Genomic DNA, 17,743 nt, shown 5'->3' on the forward strand with positions numbered 1-17,743 from the left:
TCCCCGGGTAATTCTAAGGTGTGGTTAGCTTTGGGACGTTCTGATCTAATCAAACCACCCCTTTATAGATGAGGAAACCAAGGACCCAGTCTCCCTGCCGGAGATGTGATGGTTAATCCGTGGCGGGGAGCAGGCAGGGAACTCAGGCATCCCAGCTTCTAGGTCAGCACTCCTTCCCCAGCCTGCACTGCCCAGCCCCGAGATGCCTGTGCCAGCAGAGATTATGGTCAGGGAGGCAGCCACTGGGCCATACCCTAATCGTGAGCGAGAAGAAATTCGTCTGAGTTGCAAAATGCCTTTCTGTAGCCAGCTCACAATTACTCGCTCCAGTGGCCCCTGTAGGGATGCTGCAGTCCACCCACCGGTGGGCGCGGGAGTTCAGCCTTGCTACGTGCTCCCAGCAGGGCCCTCTGTAGCCCCTGTGGCTGTATTGGCTGCAGGGCAGGATCTTACCTGTTACCAACCTTAATGGTTCCTCTTTGGAGGCACTTACCTCTGGCCCTAGAATCTCCAGGAAGGACCTTGAGGAGGTCCTGGCCTAAGAACACTCACCTCTCTTCCCCAGGAGTGTCTTTTAGGGTGGATTTGGACTAGTAGCCCCTGAGTGTAGGAAAGGAGCTATGAGCTGAGGGGAGGGTAAAAGGGGGTGAGGGTAGCTACGCAGGGACGTGAGTGGGAGCATCCTTGCTGCAACCTTGAAGCACCCACCCACATACAACCACCACTATACTCATTTTCATTGAGTATGATGTCTTATTTATTGAACATCTCCCCTGCCCAAGCCAGGTTCTTGGGCACAGAGGCAAAGGGAACTGCAGTCCCTATCCCTGGGGAATTCCTCATCTCCTGGAGAGCAGGATACAGCCAAAGAAAAGAGCCTGGAATGGAGAAAACTGTCAGAGGAGGGACCCCACCACTGAAGCTGCGAGAGTTGTTGGGTTCACAGAGTTGTGGACGCACCACACTGGAAGAGACCCGACGGGCCATCGGGTCCTTGTGCGCGAGGGCAGTGGTCCTGCTCTGACCTGCCCCCTCTGTGCCTGGAACGGCGGCGATTGTAGTAGTCTCTGCCCCATCCTCGCATCCCTCACTCTAGCTTGGCCTGAGCGTCAGAGGTTGGAAGGGACAGGAGGCAGAGAGATGGCCACTCTCCCGTTGGGCAGAGCCTGAAGCTGGGCCCCAGTCTTCTCTGCACAGAGCTTTCAAGGAACCATTTAAAACCCATAGAGGACTGGCTGAAGGAAGCTGTGTTGTACTGTGGTTAAAACTGAGACTCCGGAGTCAGGCTGTTTGGGCTGGAATTTCTCGGTTTCCTCATCTGCAAACTGGGATATGAAGTGCCTGCTGTATTAGCGTTGTTGTGAGGACCGATCAGGACGTGAAGTGCTCAGTGTGGAGCCTGCTGTCCACTGGGCTGTCAGGGATGGAGCCCGATGCCGACGTTAGTAATAGAAGATAGCGTCCTGTCCCTTCTGTCCCTCTAAACTGCAGTTTTCCCCTACAGATTCCATCTCAAAATGAGTACTGACCTAATTTACTCAAAGAAATCCAAACAGGTCTAGAGCCCTAGCTGTCCCCTCTGGGAGCCGGGCTATGGGAGTGGAGAAAATATGTGGGACCTTCCCTGACCAAGCCCCCCGCCCCCACCACAACCCTGTCCTCATACTCAGGTGTTGTTGACTCAGAGTTGAGGAGGGGACCCTGAACCAGGCTGCAGGGAATGCCCACACTAACTGAAGAAGGGGCCTCGCCTGCTCTTCCAAATCCTGGCACTGCACATCTGGAGTGATCTGCACATCTGGCTGCATCCCTGGGGCAATGGCCACAGCTGCTGACATTGGACGGAGGAGAGATCTACCTCCTCAGTCAGGGCCTGGGGGGGCTATAAATAACTAGCTAAGAGGACCAGAGGGATGAGGTTGACCTTTGGGGGGCGGGAGCGGCTGGCGACTTCCCCCAACCCCTTGGGTACAGAGCCAAAGTTTTAGCAAAACAGGAAGAGGCAGCAGCAGCTGCTGGGAAAGTAGGAGTGGCTCCTCTTCCCCCACTTGCCTGGGGCCTTCGGATCCCAGCCAGGACCTGGGAGAGGTGGAGTCTTCTAGGCTTGGGGGAGAGGAGGGGGCAGACCCATGCAGACTGTGGCCCCAGTCCCTGGTGCCCTCCTATGGCTCAGCTGGGGTCCGGGCAAGGGAGGATGGGACAGAGCAGGGCAGCCCGGTGAACTGTGCCCGCCAACCCAGCTACCTCCTGTTCCCTTTCTGTTTTTCTATCAGTGGGACAACAGGAAGGACAGACATTAGAAATGGAGCATAAAATATGTCTGTGGCCCAGCCGGTGTATCTAGAGGCCCACCATCCTCTCTCATCCCCTCCCAGCCCACAGGTGGGCTGAGCCTAAGCCCTAGTGGGTGGGAGGGAGGGCTCTAGACAAAAGGAAGGACGCTTCCAGCCTTCTGGAGAGGGGCCCAGGGAATGATGGAGATGGAATGATGGAGAACTTCCCCATGAACTATTGAGGTGGGGAGATCCAAAGCTCTGGGGGACTATTTTTCCTGGACTAACTTGTCCACGGGAACAAGCTCTGTAGAGCCGAGAGCCAGCTAAGGGGGCCTCATGAAGTCCAGGATGGAAGTTGTTGTCCAGGAAATGTTGTTTTGCTTTGCCTTGCCTGGGGGAGACTGGCCACTGCCTGGTTGGTTACATCTGATTCGACCTTCGGCTGGCCCACGTCTCCAGTGGGTCTGTATCTGTATCTGTCATGAGCCCTCATTGGAGCCACTCAGCCTGGAGCCCCTCATTTTGCCTGCTAGGAGGGGCTAGACGTGCACCGCCCAATAGAAACAGAATGGGAACCATGTGTGCAACTTTAAATTTTCTTAAAAAATAAAAGTAAAAATACATCAGTGATGTTCATTTTAATAGTATATTTATTTAACCTAATATGTGTAAAAACATCATTCCAGCCTGCAATCAAGACAAAAAATTGTTAATGAGACATTTTACATTCTTTTTTCATACTACCTCTTGGAAATCCAGTGTGTATTTTACACTTGTAGTACATTGTAGCCGTGTTTCAGGTGCTTGATAACACCTGTGCCTGGTGGCTTACTGTATCGAACAGCAGAGGTTTAGACAACAGTAGCTTAACCTCCTCTTCAGCCCTTCTAGTCCCTTGCTGGGGAAGAGGCTCGAGAAGTAGAGGAGGAGGCCAGTGAGGTCAATGCCAAGGGTTAATTTGCTCTAGGAGGAAGGCTGCCCACTTTGACTCTCAAGCATCTGTCTCTAGACCTGGAACCAGTCCTAGTATACAGGCAAGCAAGGAGACTGAATCACAGAGTGACTGGCCGCCTCCTCCTCTTCCCAGACCTGGTCCTCTTAAGCTGAAGATTGATAGAATCTCATTAATTCTTCAGGTATGCTAGCCTCTGAGCTCCTCTTTCTCCTGCTGAACATTGCCCAAAGGTCCTCGGGCAGCAGAGTTAGGGAATATGGGGGGAGAAGCAACCTTGGAGGAAAAACACAGTCAAGCTGTGGACACATGGACTGAGGTGCTGGTGGGATGGTCATGGGGAAGTTGAGTGGACAGTTGCTCTCCAGAGCTCAGAAGAGGAGGGAAAGACAAATCAAGACAAGAGATCACCGGTGAGAGCGGACAGGGAGGAGTCAGAGATTTAAATGAAGCAAGAGGAAGCGCCATGTCAGAATCCAAAGTGGGGAGAACATCACGAATGAGAGATATGCACTCGATTGCAATGGACAATGCTTTAAAATCTTTATAGAGAGAGCTCACCTCACACAAATTGGTAATAAACACTGAAACAGGGGTGGGCTCAAGCTCAAAGCACAGAAACGACTCTTCAGGGAAAGAGGAAACGCAGCCAGTAAGCAAAGGTAGGGGAACATTCAACCTGATCACCATCTAAGTAATGCCAATTAAAACAAGATGAAGGCAGGCACCGTTTGCAAACATCAGTGAGAATGTGGTGAAATGTACATGTCGTTATTGGTGGTGTAACTTCTTTTGATATCAGTTTGGCAATATATAGTGAGAGCTAGAAGATGTTTTCACCCTTTGGCTCAATAACCCCACCCAAAGTACCCTAAACTAGATTTCTATAACCAAAATTCAGGGCGGGGCGAGTGGAATATGTGCATAATAATACTCATCACCACATTCTTTACCATATGGAAAATGAGAAACAATTTTAACACCTACAACTGGAAAATTGCGAAGCAAATTATATTTCCACTCAATAGAAAATTATGAAACAGTTAAAAAGATGTTTTGAATGTGACATAGCATGGCAAGAGAATGCAGATTTCTACATGCCTGGTGATGGCCACTGCGTTTCAAGAAACCCGACATAAGCACAGAGGAAAAGATTGAGAGGAAATACGAGTAACAGGTAGTGACTGTGTTGGGTGGTGTGAAGGCACACTTTTTCCTAGTCGTTTAATAACCGTCAACATTGTGAAGAGCTATGGAGAATGGGGATGAGGGTTGACCAGAAGCCTAGACTGGGCTACAGGGAGTGCCCAGAGGACCTGATGGAGGTCTTGAATTCATTCCTCTAGCGGGTATATTTACTGGGCTCTGTCCATGTGCCGGCTGTTAGGTCACTGCGGGTATTAGCTCAGCACCCTCCAGATGGAAAAGGCCCAGATTCCCTGTTGGGTTCCGGGTGTGCTCTGTTCACTGAAGGCCCCTGGAGCTTGGTTGGCTCGTGTCCCTGCTCGGGGCAAAACCCTGTGCTGGGCCTGGAGGGACAGTCCCAAGAGGACAGGTGTCAGGAGCAGGCACTGGGGCAGGGAAAAATGTGTGTGGGTAGTAGTGGCCCCAGGGAGGTTAAGGGAAGGTTGGGGGGATCACCAGGGAGCTTAGGGTATGTGAGGGCCACTCTGCCCTGGGGGACGGTTTGGCAGGCTGTGGTTGGCCACCTGCTGTTTCATATCACCCCGAAGGTGACGAGAGACGTGAGTGGGCCATCACCTCCACTGCCCCCCACAGGAACTCTACCTGGGCCCCCCACTACAGGCACCATCCAGCCTGGGCAGCCGCCTGTCCCGGCCCCCTCAGCTCTCTTCCAGCAATGCACACTGGGGCCTGGAAATAACACATCTTTATTTATGCCATTATTTCCACGTAATTTGCCTATGATTCATCTCATTTATGTCAAGAGGCATTAAAACGTTCAGCCTCAACTCCCAGACACCCACAAGTCCCTGTGCCACTCCCTCCTGTGTCCCACTCCACCCCCTCCCACAATATATTGACCAGCTGTCCCCCAAGCCCGGCACCCCGCACTCTCAGCACCTCTTCCACCACGGGGGTCCCTACCCCTAGCCCCTCCCTACCCGGCCTTTTCTGGGGAGTAGGAGGCAGGGGCTGGGACTGTGAACGACCCAGACTGTGTCCACCCACTTCCCCAACTCGGACCCTGGCCTGAGGCAGGCCCTGCCGAGACTCCGGATGAGCTCACACAAGCAGGAAAAGGGAAGAAGCTTCTCTTGGCCTAGAAGCGGGGAGCTATGGAACCCCTTTCTGCGACTCCCGCCCCCTACTTCCTTAGGCTGGATTTTCCTCATACCTCAAGGTTGGCCCCTAGGTCCCTCCCTCCCCTTCATTCTGTTTCCACAGGGCACGGGGGTATAGAGTTTCCAGTGTGCGTGCATGTGCGTGCGTGTGTGCGCGCGTGCGTGTGTGTGCATATGTGTGTGCGTGCACGTGCGTGTGTGTGCATGTGTGTGTGTGCATGCGTGTGTGCACGCGTGTGTGTGTTGGGGGGGCAGGAAAAGGAAGAGTCGTCTTCTCACACCCTCATTAAACAGTAAGGCTTTACGGCTTTGGGGACCCCCCTCTCCATCCCTCCCCAGGGAAATCTAGGTGAGTCAGGGAGCTACAAGGTGGAGGAGGCGGGGGAGGAAGAGGGCAGGGGGCGAGGAGGGGCTGCTGGAAGCGGCTGGGGCTGCTGTGGTTGGGTTATCTGATGTGAGGAACCAGGTGTGCTCTGGGCGTGGGGGGAGAGCAGCCTGAGAGAGAGAGAGAGAGAGAGAGAGAGAGAGACAGAGGCAGAAACTGCAGACGCGGCCTGGAGACGCAGAGAGGCCGAAATAAGACAGAGAGAGGAAGCCTGGGGGCCTTTGAGATCTCTCCCCCTTTCCTCTCGAGCTCTGGACGCAACCCCGGGGTGGGGGCCGTGTCCTCCTGGCCATCCCCCCTCTTGCTCCCCCAGCTCCCCGAGAAGCAGGCGGCCTCCCCTCCACCTCGGGACAGAGGTGGGGTAGCCGGGGGGGATGGGGTGTGTGTGGCGTGGCAAGGGTCCAGCCTCATCCTGAATCAGGGCAGTTGGAGACAGTTGAGGGTCTGTAATCTCTGTTGGGGGTTGATGGGTGGAGGTGGCTTTGCAGGAGGAGATAATGGGAGGGAGCTGTGGGCCCGGCCCTGCCCCTCCTTGGGTGGCTGGAGCAGGGCTGGGTCTTTCACAAGAGGAGTCCACCTGTGAGTCCCAACTTCCACCTCCTCTAGTCCTGACTCGGGATGTGTGTGTGTTGGGAGGAGGATGACTAAGGAGAGGAGAGGATCCCCGAGAGAGTGATGAAAGTTTTAATAACCAAGGCTAATAGTCGCCAAGCACTTACTGCGCACCGGACCCAAGTCTAAATGCTGCGTGTTCACTTATTACTTTTCGCAACACCTCCCAAGTGAGTACAGCTAGTATCTTTGCTCTGTAGAAGAGTGACAGAACAAGTCCAGCGGCCAGCAGTCCGGCAGGCAGTTCACATCCTGTTCCCCCTCCTTGCAGCTTCTGCTATTCTCACCTGCTCCCCTAGAGGAGGCCCTGCAAGCTTCCTCCCATTGCTTCACAAAGACCCCGTTCATAGGTGGGGAAACCGAGACCCAGAGGGCTCAAGTCACTGCCTGCAAGTTACACAGCCAGGACTGTATCAGGACTCATCCTTCACCACCGTGGCTGCTTCCCTCAAGGCTGGGAGTGGTGTGGCGTGGGCAGGGGGCGGTGTGAGGGAGCACCTGGGCCCCCTCTGCCAACGTGCCCACAGCCCAGTGCCTGCAGGCCTGCGGAGGGGGGACAGCAGTGGGGGGGCCTCCGAAAGAACCAACAGCCAACTGAACGGTCCTCTCCCAAGTCTACTGACATCCTGCCCACCGACAGTGCTCCCCTCCCATCCACTCCTCCGCCACCTCAAGGCCTTCCTGTGAACACAGCAGAAGGCAGGAGCCCCTCGGGGCGGGGTCCCTATCAGAGAGGAAGTGGGGCTGGCTTCTTTCCCATCCCCTTTATCACTTCTCCCCATCCCCACTTTATCAGCCAGGGCTGTTTCACCATCTCCTCTCTGCTGCTCTCCTAGGGCTCCAGGGTGGCAGAGGGAAAGAAATTTAAATCTGTGGGGCTGGGGGAAACAAAGGGGACAGCGAGAAGGGGTTTCCCTGACACTCTGAACCCGGTTGCTTAGGTTCCTCCACACCCAGGCTGGGCTGGCCTCAGTGGCTGAGCCTTCTCTGATGGGCTGCTTGCTCTACCTGGCCCTCCTGGGAGACAAATAGCAAAATAGGAGCCAGGTGCAGATGCATTTGGGGCCCCTGCACTCACTTCACCTCAACTTGCCCTTGCCCCAGGCCGGCTGCTGCAGATGTTCACAGGATTTGTAATTAGATGGGGTTGGGTCAGGGTGGCAAGGGCCTTTCCAGATGCCCTGTAGGAGTCTGAGTGCAAGTGAAGAGGACGACGGGGAGACCCCGCTGAGCTAAATAAGGGCTGCCAGGCTGGGCTGCATGTGACTTCTCCATTTCTCACCAAGGTATGGATGCCTCAGGAGAGTTCGGCCCACTGTCCACTACCTTCCCCTCTCAGCAACCAGAATCTATGGAGAAGACTAGGACTTTCTTCCCTGGGTCCAGCTCAGACAGTATTTGCAGAACAATCCAGCTTGGAATTTGATACTTGATCCACCCCTTCCTGCATCCCCTATATCATATCAGGTATCCCTGGATCCCTGAGCCTCGGCTCAGATCTGGTCTAATTCTATAAGAATCTGTTCAGACTTGGGGTAAGAGTGTTGGATCCTGGGGTTGTGGGAGCATTGCCAAGTTTCCCAAATTCCTGTGGATGCCTGGGTTTTTGCAAGGCATCCACTCGCCTCCCTAAGACTCAATCTCATTACCCACCCCTTCCCTTTCTCCCAATGAGGTCTTGAACAACTGAACCAAAGTCAAGTCCCTCTGGTAGGGACCCTGTCCCAAGTCTGGTCAGTGCGCTAGTGTCAACCTGCAAGAAGGCATCATCTTGGCTCTGTCTTAGCCAGCTCTGTACGTGGTCTGCGGAGCAAAGTTTTGGAAGATGCAAGGCCAGGAGGGATGGTCAGAATGTTGGATGACAAAATGAAGATTCAAAAGATTTGAGCAGGCTAAAATGTGGGAGAAATCAAATCAGATAGATATGAATAGGGATAAATGCAAAATTCTGCATTTTGCACCAAAAACCCAACCATCCACATACAGAATGAGGGAGATATGGCAGGTGCTGTAGGGAGAGGTAGTTAGCATGTGGGTTCTGAAGCCACAGGGACTTAACTTCTCAGTTTCCAAAGTTCGGGGGAAGGTACTGAAATTTGCATAAGACTGTTTGCATTTCGTCTTCCAGCAGGGACCCAAGCAGAATTTTTTCTTTTTAATTTGACATCTATTGTGAAGATCAGATCTTTTAGATGCTGACAGAGTGGGCAGCACATTGCCTCAGACTCATTCGTTCATTCATGTATTTATTCAGCTACATTTATGGAATCCCTCCTTTGTTCCAGTCTGGTAGGGAGCCCTGAAGGCAAACCAGAAATTTAAAACACACAACAATGTCCACTTCATTCTACCACAGAGTGGGTGCACCATTCTACCCAGATGGGGCAAGGCAGGGTACGGCATTGTGAAGTTCAGGGAAGAATTTGTGCAAGAGATGAAGCCTGAGCTGGAAACTGAAGGAGCAGGAGGAGTTTGCTGAGTTGAGAAAACTGGGGGATGGAGAACAGGATGGGGCATATCTGGCCAAGGAAACAAGACCTAGAAAAGTGTGGGTCTCAGAGTGTAGGCTGGGGACCCCTGTGGATCCCTGAGCCCCATTCGGGGGCTTTGCAAGGTCAAAACTACTTTCATAATAATACTAAGACATCATTTGCCTTTTTTTTTTTTTTTTTTTTTTTTTTTGCGGTACGCGGGCCTCTCACTGTTGTGGCCTCTCCCGTTGCGGAGCACAGGCTCCGGACGCGCAGGCTCAGCGGCCATGGCTCACGGGCCCAGCCGCCCCGCGGCACATGGGATCCTCCCGGACCGGGGCACGAACCCGAGCACCCTGCATGAGCAGGCGGACTCTCAACCACTGCGCCACCAGGGAAGCCCTCATTTGCCTTTTTAACTCTCATTCTCTCACTTGTGTACAGAGGAGTCTCCCAAGGTTTCCATCTTGTGTGATGCCCTAACAGATGGAACGCAGAACCAGTTACGAGAATCTAGCTGCCTTCTATGAAGCCAGACATCAAAGAGATTTGCAAAACTGTCAAACAATACCTCTTGTCACTAAATGTGTTTTGTTACCTTTAATAAAAATTAGATTCATTATTGTTTAACTTAGATTCATCATTGTTTATTTTTAAATTTAATGAGTATTTAAAATTCTTCTCAATTTAAGTTCCGAATCTGGTTAATATTGATGGATATAACCCACATAAACAAAAGCTCTTTGGTTGGGGGGTTCTTTATTTTTACTAGTCCAAATAGGGGTCCAAAGAACAAAACGTTTGAGAAGGGCTGGTGTGGAAGCAGCCTGCCGAGTGCACGGTCAGAGCTGCAAGTGGTTGGACGTGGCCGTGGCTCGAGTCCCACAGTCTGGACAATGACACGTCTTCCTGGAGCTGCAGACAGGCGGCATCGTGTTGGCTGTGCACCTCACCAAGGGAACATGGGTCCAGTGAACGCCAGGGTAAACGAATAGAAACTGTGACACAAAAAAATACATGGAGCAAACCTGATTCTTGAGGCTCATCTTGATTTCCCCCTCTCTGGACAGGAACCACTTCCGTCCAGAGAATACTGACGTTAGTTATGGGTCGGTAATGTGCGTGCAGTGAAGTCGGTGGTAGTGGTCATTGATGGAGCGAAGCTGGCAAAGAAAGACCATAATTGAAAGAAGCCGGGGAGAGTATTAACTAGAGTTCCCCGTGTTTCTGTGCCTACCTTCCCATCTCTTTCCCACGCTTTTCTCTCCAGCAAGGTTGTTTCAATTCGGGCCTATTTGGCTTATGAAGTCTCACACCTGCCTCCTGGTGGCCACATCGAGGAATGACGCCTTCCCCCAGCCCCTGTAGATATTCACGGAGCAGGGGCTCATAGCTCCAGAGGCTGAGATCTGCATGGGGGGGGGGGGGGTGTCAAAGGGATCCCCCTGGAACCAGTCCAGAGAGCCTAGCAAGGATCAGTGGTCAGAGGGCTGGAGCAATGTCAACTTGCAATGAAAACTTATTTGACCACCCTTTCACTCCGCAACCTAATAATGACGCTGGCAGCACAGTTACTGCGAAAAGTGGTTTACACAGATTATATCACAACAACGAACCTAGGAGTAGGCGCTATTATTGTTGCCATTGTATAGATGAAGATTCTGAGGCTCAAAAATATTAAGTCACTTGCCCAAGGTCACACAAGGTAGCAAGTGGGAGAACCAGGACAGGGACCCAGCAGTTTATGCCATGAAGTGTTTGGCTTCGGCTTGTGCTGCTTGGAGATGGCCTGTTTGCAGGTCTGTCTTCTCCCCAAGGACTGTACCTTTTTGGGGGGCGGCGACTGTCCTATTCATCGCTGTATCCCCAGCACTGGGCTCAGTGTGACACTTGGAGACACTTGTGCTTGGAGACACTGAAAGGACTGCACAACCAAGCTGGACCTCAGAGGGAACGTGGGACCAGCAGGGAAGGTGCTCAGAGGCCCCCGGCACAGCAGGCCAGGCACCTTCACAGAGATAAAAGCAGGAGCAGGATGTAGAGGGAGGAGGGAGTGGGGGAGAGCGTCCCGGCGAGCAGCCCAAACCTGTCCCTATAGGGCAGTAGCACCACCTAATGGTGAAGCTCAACATGACTTCGGGAGGAGAGAAAAAACACTAGACAGTCCCTAGCTGGGGAGAGGCTGGGAACGCCCCCCTCTGGAGGGAGCTCCAGAAACTATTGCTACCCCCTCCCTAGAGCCAAAAAGAAGGGCCTGGCAGCATTCTGGTCCTCCCCAAGGCGTCAGGTTGTACACAATGTGAAGAAACAACCCCCAGTCCTACCTGCCCTTGGCTGAAAAGAGGTAACTCTTTTCCCGGGGACAGCCTGCCTCCAAGGACCGCGCGACGTAAGAATGTAAAAGCCGGCTCCCTCACCTCAACTTGGGGCAATCCAAAGGGCCATCCCAGTTTCAGATCTCCCCATAAGGGATGGTTGACATCTCTGCTGAGATTGCTTGGCAGCCCTTCTCCGTCTCTACCCAATCCCACTTTCTTCCCTGCCGCCCACGCTTGAGACCTCTCCCCAGTAAACTTCCTGCACTGCCACCTACATTTCAGAGTTGGCTTCCCCAGAACCCGATCTGCAACACTATCTCGTATATCATATACGGCATGTCTGAGTGCAGAGATTCTGAGCAGCTGTCTGGAGCAGTGACAACCCCCCATCACCACTCCCAGCCTTTGCTCTGCATCCTGCTGTGCTTCTTGGGCAGTTGGAGCACAGACCCCTTCAGGAGCCTCACAGGCTTCTTGCTCACAGTGATGCTAGTTGGCATGAAGAGGCAGCCCTTTGGCCGTCCTAGGAGTGCCAGATGTCACTCATCACCCTTGTCCCCTGCAGGGCCATGGGGCAGGCAGACAGACCCAAGGTGCATAGACAGCTTCCAGGGAGCCCCGGTAGAAGCTAGAGACCCTGACCTGAGGGATCTGGTCGCTCCAGGCAGGCCCTGTCTGCTTGTCCCCAGGACTGAAGGAATCAGTATTTCCTGGAACAGTGCTGATGTATTTATGCCACCTGAAGCTCTGAGCCTATCAACCTCATGATCTGTGAGCTGTTTCTTCGTTAGGTCTCTTTTGAGGAGCAGACGTGTTCCCAGCAGTCCCGCTGCAGCATTGCTTGATGTAAAGGGAGGATGTTCCCTGGATACCCTCTATATGGTGTCGAACACGTGGTGGCCACCTGCCCAACAGGTCAACAGCACCATATACCATCCAAACATAGGACCAGATAAGAATGCATTGTGTAGACCAACACCGTCCCATAGAACTTTCTGCAATGAGGGAAATGTTCGGTATCTGCACCGTCCATTCCCATAGCCCTGGGGCTACTGAGTGCTGAAAATGTGGCGAGTGCAGTTGAAGAGCTTAATGTTTACTTTTATTTAATTTTAATGAATTTTAACGTAAATAGTCATATGCAGTTACCTTACTGAACAGCACAGATGTAGACCCAAGACTTGGAATGTGAAAACTTAAAATCACTTTCTCCTAAGTGGGTGCATTCCTCTCTGTTTACCTGGAAAAGTTGATGGTAACACATGGCCGTGGAGCTTTTGTGTTCCTCTGGATCATCTATAAAAACGCTAAATAAGAGTCTCCTAACAGTTTCTAAGGACATGTCTTCACACTTCTCCTGCCAGAGCCCGTGTCCGTTTATGCAGCTGCTCGTTTCCTTTCTCTAAGTCCATTCACTTTTCTTGACAAAACGGCCCTCAACCCCCACCCCCACTTCTTCTATTCCCATCCCATCCCCCACTGACACGTTTGGTTTGAAATCTTTTCAGACGCTTCTGAAAAATTAAATCACATCCACAGGTTCCTAGGCCAACTTATTGTAAATAAATACATTGGTTATGTTCTCCTTGCATGATTTTCCCTGCGGATGACCGTGTGTGTCTTTGGTTAGTTCTTTTTGCTTGTGTGTTTCACGAAAGCTGCCCTTTATCATAAACCCCACTTTCTTTGGAAATGGAGGGGGTACATTGGTTCCTCAGTGCCCTTTGGGAGTCCTGTATATTAGTCACTTGAAGTTTTGCCAAGTCACTGGCACAGCATTTCAAATACAAGACACATTTTTTAAAATTAATTAATTAATTTATTTATTTTTTGGCTGTGTTGGGTCTTCGTTTCTGTGCGAGGGCTTTCTCCAGTTGTGGTGAGCGGGGGCCACCCTTCATCGCGGTGCGCGGGCCTCTCACTGTCGCGGCCTCTCTTGCTGCAGAGCACAGGCTCCAGACGCGCAGGCTCAGTAGTTGTGGCTCACGGGCCCAGTTGCTCCGTGGCATGTGGAATCTTCCCAGACCGGGGCTCGAACCCGTGTCCCCTGCATTGGCAGGCAGATCCCCAACCACTGCACCACCAGGGAAGCCCGACAAGACACATTTTTGTCAACAGCTGCCTGGTTTCCTATTCTTGAGGTTCTCAGGTAAGGGCCACACAGAAATGGACCCAACACGTGTGACTGAATGCTTCCTGAGAGTAGAGTCCTGTTGGATCCAGCACCTCCAATTTCTCTATCCCAAGGCCTGCTTTAGGAATGGGAATCTCCCTTACATCCACTTTAATAGAGAGCTGGCATGGCTAGCTGTCATCTGTCAGCCCACTCAGCTCAATAGGAAGCAGTACAGCATAGGAGGTAATTAATGGCTTCTGGAGCCAGCTGCCAAGGGTTCAAACCCTATCTCTCACTTACCACCACTGTGGCTTTGGGCAAATTATCCCCTCTGCGAAATGAGGGTAATAGTCCATCTCCCCTAGGGTCCTCATAAGGATAAAGCAAGCTGGTTTGCATAAAGCATTTATTTACAGCAGTACTTGCCACAGAGTAAGTGCTATGTAAGTATGCGCCATCTTTACTACCATAAGCAGAGCTTTCTTCACTGGTTTATGTGACAAAGTTCTGGCAAACTTTTTTTCTCTTTGGAAATCACTCAGGAGGCACTCTTCAAAGCTTTCTTTGCTGCTTTATTCCCAAATCTAACCAGATCTATTGTATGTCCCAAGCTTCCCTGTTGGCCTCATTCAAATTCTCCTACTTCTTCCAGTCGGCCAGAGAAGGGTTTTCCTATCTCCCAGAATCTTGTTTATTTGGCATGTTTGGTGCAGACTTTCCTAGCTTTCCAATACTATAGTTTAAAAAGGTTGAGATTTATGAATGTCTACCTTCACATTCTCTCATTCTAAAACAGAAAAGATGATAATATTGTCTCCCAATTCAGCCCCAGGGAGTCTCACTTTTTCTCATCCTCCCAGCTGCTGGACTTCGCTTTGGGACTGGACTGAGCTGTCACGGGCCCCAGGGCTGAGGAACTGGCGTTCTCAGTGGGTCCTGTCATGTTCCCTGGGGAAGGCAGGTCCAGGGGAGCGCTGGGAGAGTGACGGTAGTACAAAGACAGATGCACTTTATTGATAAGGCAACAGCATTACACTGAGCTGCGGCAGAGACCCCATCTGGCCAAGGCCACACTGGGGCGGGCGTGTGATTCACATTGAGACACAGGCTGAGGTGTCCCTTCTCCTCCTCCTGATGGGTCAGTGGGCTGACAACCCAGGGGGAGCGAGGCAGAGATCTGGGATCTGGACATGCTCTGTCTGAAACCCAGGGCTTCCCCCAGAGATGAGGTCAACCACGAGGGGAATGGGACATGGAGTCTGCACTCAAGCATGATGTAGTGAAAACAGCACTGGACCGTAAGTCCAAAGTCCGGGTCCAGCCCTGGGGTTGCTTTGAACTAGTTACGTGAGCTTGGGTGAGTCCCACCTTCTAGCGTCAGTTTTCTTTAACAAGGGGATTGAACTGGCTCAGAGATTTTCAAGCCCTTTCTACCACTGACTGACAACTGGACCAATGTGTTCTGCAGCTAAAATCAAATCCCAGGGGTCTCTCCCTCATTTGTAAAATAACGACAACAGTAATTAACGTGTAGAATTTTCACAACGTACGTCCCCATCACCCATAAATATCGCTTCATCAATGGTGCCTACTACCCCGCTATATTAGAATGTGGTACCAAATGGAGTCTGAAGACAACCCCCATCTAACAGACATCAGACTGAGTCTAAGGACGGTTCTGCAATAGGGACGGTGGCTGTCAGATGAAGAAACACTGGCCAGCAGACACTGGCTGCTGTCGTGGAGGTAAGCTGGTTTGCTGCCGGGGTCTTCAGGGAACAGCGGACACAGGCAGAGGGACATCCTGCTGACACCACCTCCTCCTGGCTGAGACAGCAAGCGCGGCTGCACTTCCCAAACTTGAGTATGATCTGAAGGTCCTCTGTCGCTCCCGGAGGAGCCCTCTCTGCTCTGCTCCCGCATGCCTGCCACCCACGCCCCAGAGAAGCCCAGCCGGGTGTGCGGGGCCGGGCAGTGAGTGCCCACCTCCTGAGCTGCTTTGCATATGGGGAGTTTGAGGTTCGCTGCCCCTACCCTGCCCTGTCTCACACAAGTCCCTTTTGACGTCAGGGTGTGGCGTGGGAATAAGGAACTACCCCGCCTGACTCCCCCCGAAGTGCTCTCACTAACCAGCCACCAGGCCGACCCGCTGTCCCCCCACCAGGGGTGCTGGAGCACTGCCATCTGCTTCTCCGGGGACAGCAGTGTTAGAAGGAGAACTAGGTGGGCAAGGGAGGGCTTGGGCTTTTGGGGGTCTGGGAATTCCTCTCTCCCATCCCACCCTGCCAGGTGGGAAAGATGAGGCCCTGCTGGGAAGCAGAGCAGCACCTGCTTCTCCAGACTGTTGGGGGGCTCAGACAGTGGGCTGACCTCTGGGTCGCCACCCTTGGCCACCCCAGGGTCAGGCCCCTTCAGCGCCCTCAGCCGCTGCGCAAGGGCTCTGGAGCCTGTGGCCGGTTCTCTCTCTGTGGTGGGGGAGGTAAGGCACTGGCAGGGTGAGGATGAGGATGGTGCCCACGATTCTCTGAAGCCTGGGGGCCATTCAGTCCTGCCATGTGGATTGTCGGAGGGAAAGCCCCCGCCTGGGTCAACCCCTTAGCTCCAGGCTGAGGAGCCATGGACTTGGCGGCAGGACGGGTGTGGCCTCCATCTACTACTGTTATGTTCAGGCCGGGTTTGCCTGTCCCCTCACTGCCTGGGCCCCGCTCTCTTCCATCCTTGGCCTCTCAGCACACGGGTTCCGGGCCAGTGGCCCCCGCCATGCGGAGAAAGCCCATCTTACCACAGCTACTTCCGGGGAGAATGTTACCATGGCGATGGGATAAAGGTGGTCATCGTTGGGTTAGACAAATGCCCTTTGGCCAGCAGAGGTGGATGAGGGGAAGCTGTGACCTTAGTCACCTTGACTTGGGTCTTCCTGGGCCGGGAGTGTCCTAGGCAGGCCAGGCTAGGAAGGCAGAGAAGGTCCCATGGGGGCACACTGCCTTGGGGCAGAACAGGACAGAGCGTAGCAGGATGAGGTGAGGCTCATGGGTCAGTGCTTATGGTGGGTGGGGCGAAGGAAGGGTGATCCCACCAAGCTCTGGAGCTGGGTAGAGGTGAGGGTATCTCTGTCCCTGAGGAATGGCTGCGTCTCTCCCGCCTGCCTGTTCCCTCGGCATCAGCCGGCAGCCACTTCTAGAGTGTGTGTGTGGGGGGCATCCCCGGGCACGGGCCCACCTTCAGCCTCTGCCCTCTGCCCCCACTTGAGATTCTTTGTCAAATAAAGAGCAATTCCTCATGACTGAGGTCTCGAGGGACCGGGGGCAGCCCGTGGCCTGCAGGTAAGGGGGACCTGGTGTTAGATTGGGCAGGAGGGAGGATGGGCTGGGCCTGGAGGGGGAGTAGGAGAGGAGGGGCTGAACTCCGGAAGGAGGTGGGAAGAGCTGCTGGGCAGGCTCCGGCCCCAGAGAGGCCACTCCGCCCAGGCGCCAGGGCAGGCTGCCCTACTCAGGAGATCTCGTTGCCAAACACCTCGAGCACGAGGGGCGTGAGCTTCATGCTGCATTCGGGCTGGAAGGAGAGGCAGCGGTACTGCTTGGAGTGCTCCTCGTTCAGGCTACGCAGGTCCGCGAGCTTCTGGATCATCTTGGCGTAGAGCAGGTGGCTGCCTGGGGGCGGGTGGCGGCAGTGGATGTAGGTCTGCAGCGTGTTGGACAGGCGGTCCTGGATGGCCTCGACCAGCGCAGCGTCCTGCACCCCGGGACGGTCTGTGGGCGGAGGGGCGGGCGAGGAGCTCTGAGCCACAGCTCCCTCACCGTTCAGCCTCACACAGACAGACACCCAGCCTCAGCATCCTCCCAGGTCACTCCTGGCTGCCTGCTGACCTGTGACACCACAGTCCTCCCCAGCCCCTCGGCCACTTCCCATTGCATGTAGGATCAAGTCTCAGGCCCGTTTGCGGGCCATCTGGGCCTGTCCCCACCTGTTCTCTCTCCTTCTTTCTCTGTGCTCCATCTTTCATCAGGACCCCGATGAGCCATACTCTCTGCACTCCAGGCTTCACATTTGTCTTCCTTCTGGCCAGAACTCAGCTCTTTTACCTTTGCCTGACTCTTGCTGACCCTTCAGGTAACAGCTTAAAGGACCTTCCTCAGGAAGGCGATTCCTGATGACCCCGGACCTCCATGCCCCAGACGACATCAGGTTCCCACTTTCTGCTATACACTCTGTAGCATCATGTATCATGTACTTTCTTATTTTTAAAATAAAGTCTTTGTTTAATGTCTCTTTCTACACTTCCTGAGAGAGAAGTCTGTGTCCTGGTC

The 17,743-nt window shown here is 53.2% G+C and overlaps 2 protein-coding genes across 3 annotated transcripts in view; one reads left to right on the top strand and one right to left on the bottom strand.

Annotated features, from left to right (window-relative positions):
- Nucleotides 1-17,743, top strand: part of PFKM (phosphofructokinase, muscle) — a 478,771-nt gene that overhangs the window by 168,932 nt on the left and 292,096 nt on the right. The window lies entirely within an intron of this gene.
- Nucleotides 13,833-17,743, bottom strand: part of VDR (vitamin D receptor) — a 55,412-nt gene continuing 51,501 nt past the window's right edge. Inside the window, exon 10 of one of the 2 annotated variants that reach the window (XM_059082754.2) lies at nucleotides 13,833-17,185. In XM_059082754.2, the coding sequence (XP_058938737.1) occupies nucleotides 16,926-17,185 (260 nt within the window). In that variant the 3' untranslated portion in view covers nucleotides 13,833-16,925. The remainder of the gene's footprint in view (nucleotides 17,186-17,743) is intronic. The other variant, XM_067010645.1, reaches the window with a different exon arrangement.

This window comes from Kogia breviceps, chromosome 12 (assembly GCF_026419965.1).
Source record: "Kogia breviceps isolate mKogBre1 chromosome 12, mKogBre1 haplotype 1, whole genome shotgun sequence".
Taxonomy (NCBI): domain Eukaryota; kingdom Metazoa; phylum Chordata; class Mammalia; order Artiodactyla; family Physeteridae; genus Kogia; species Kogia breviceps.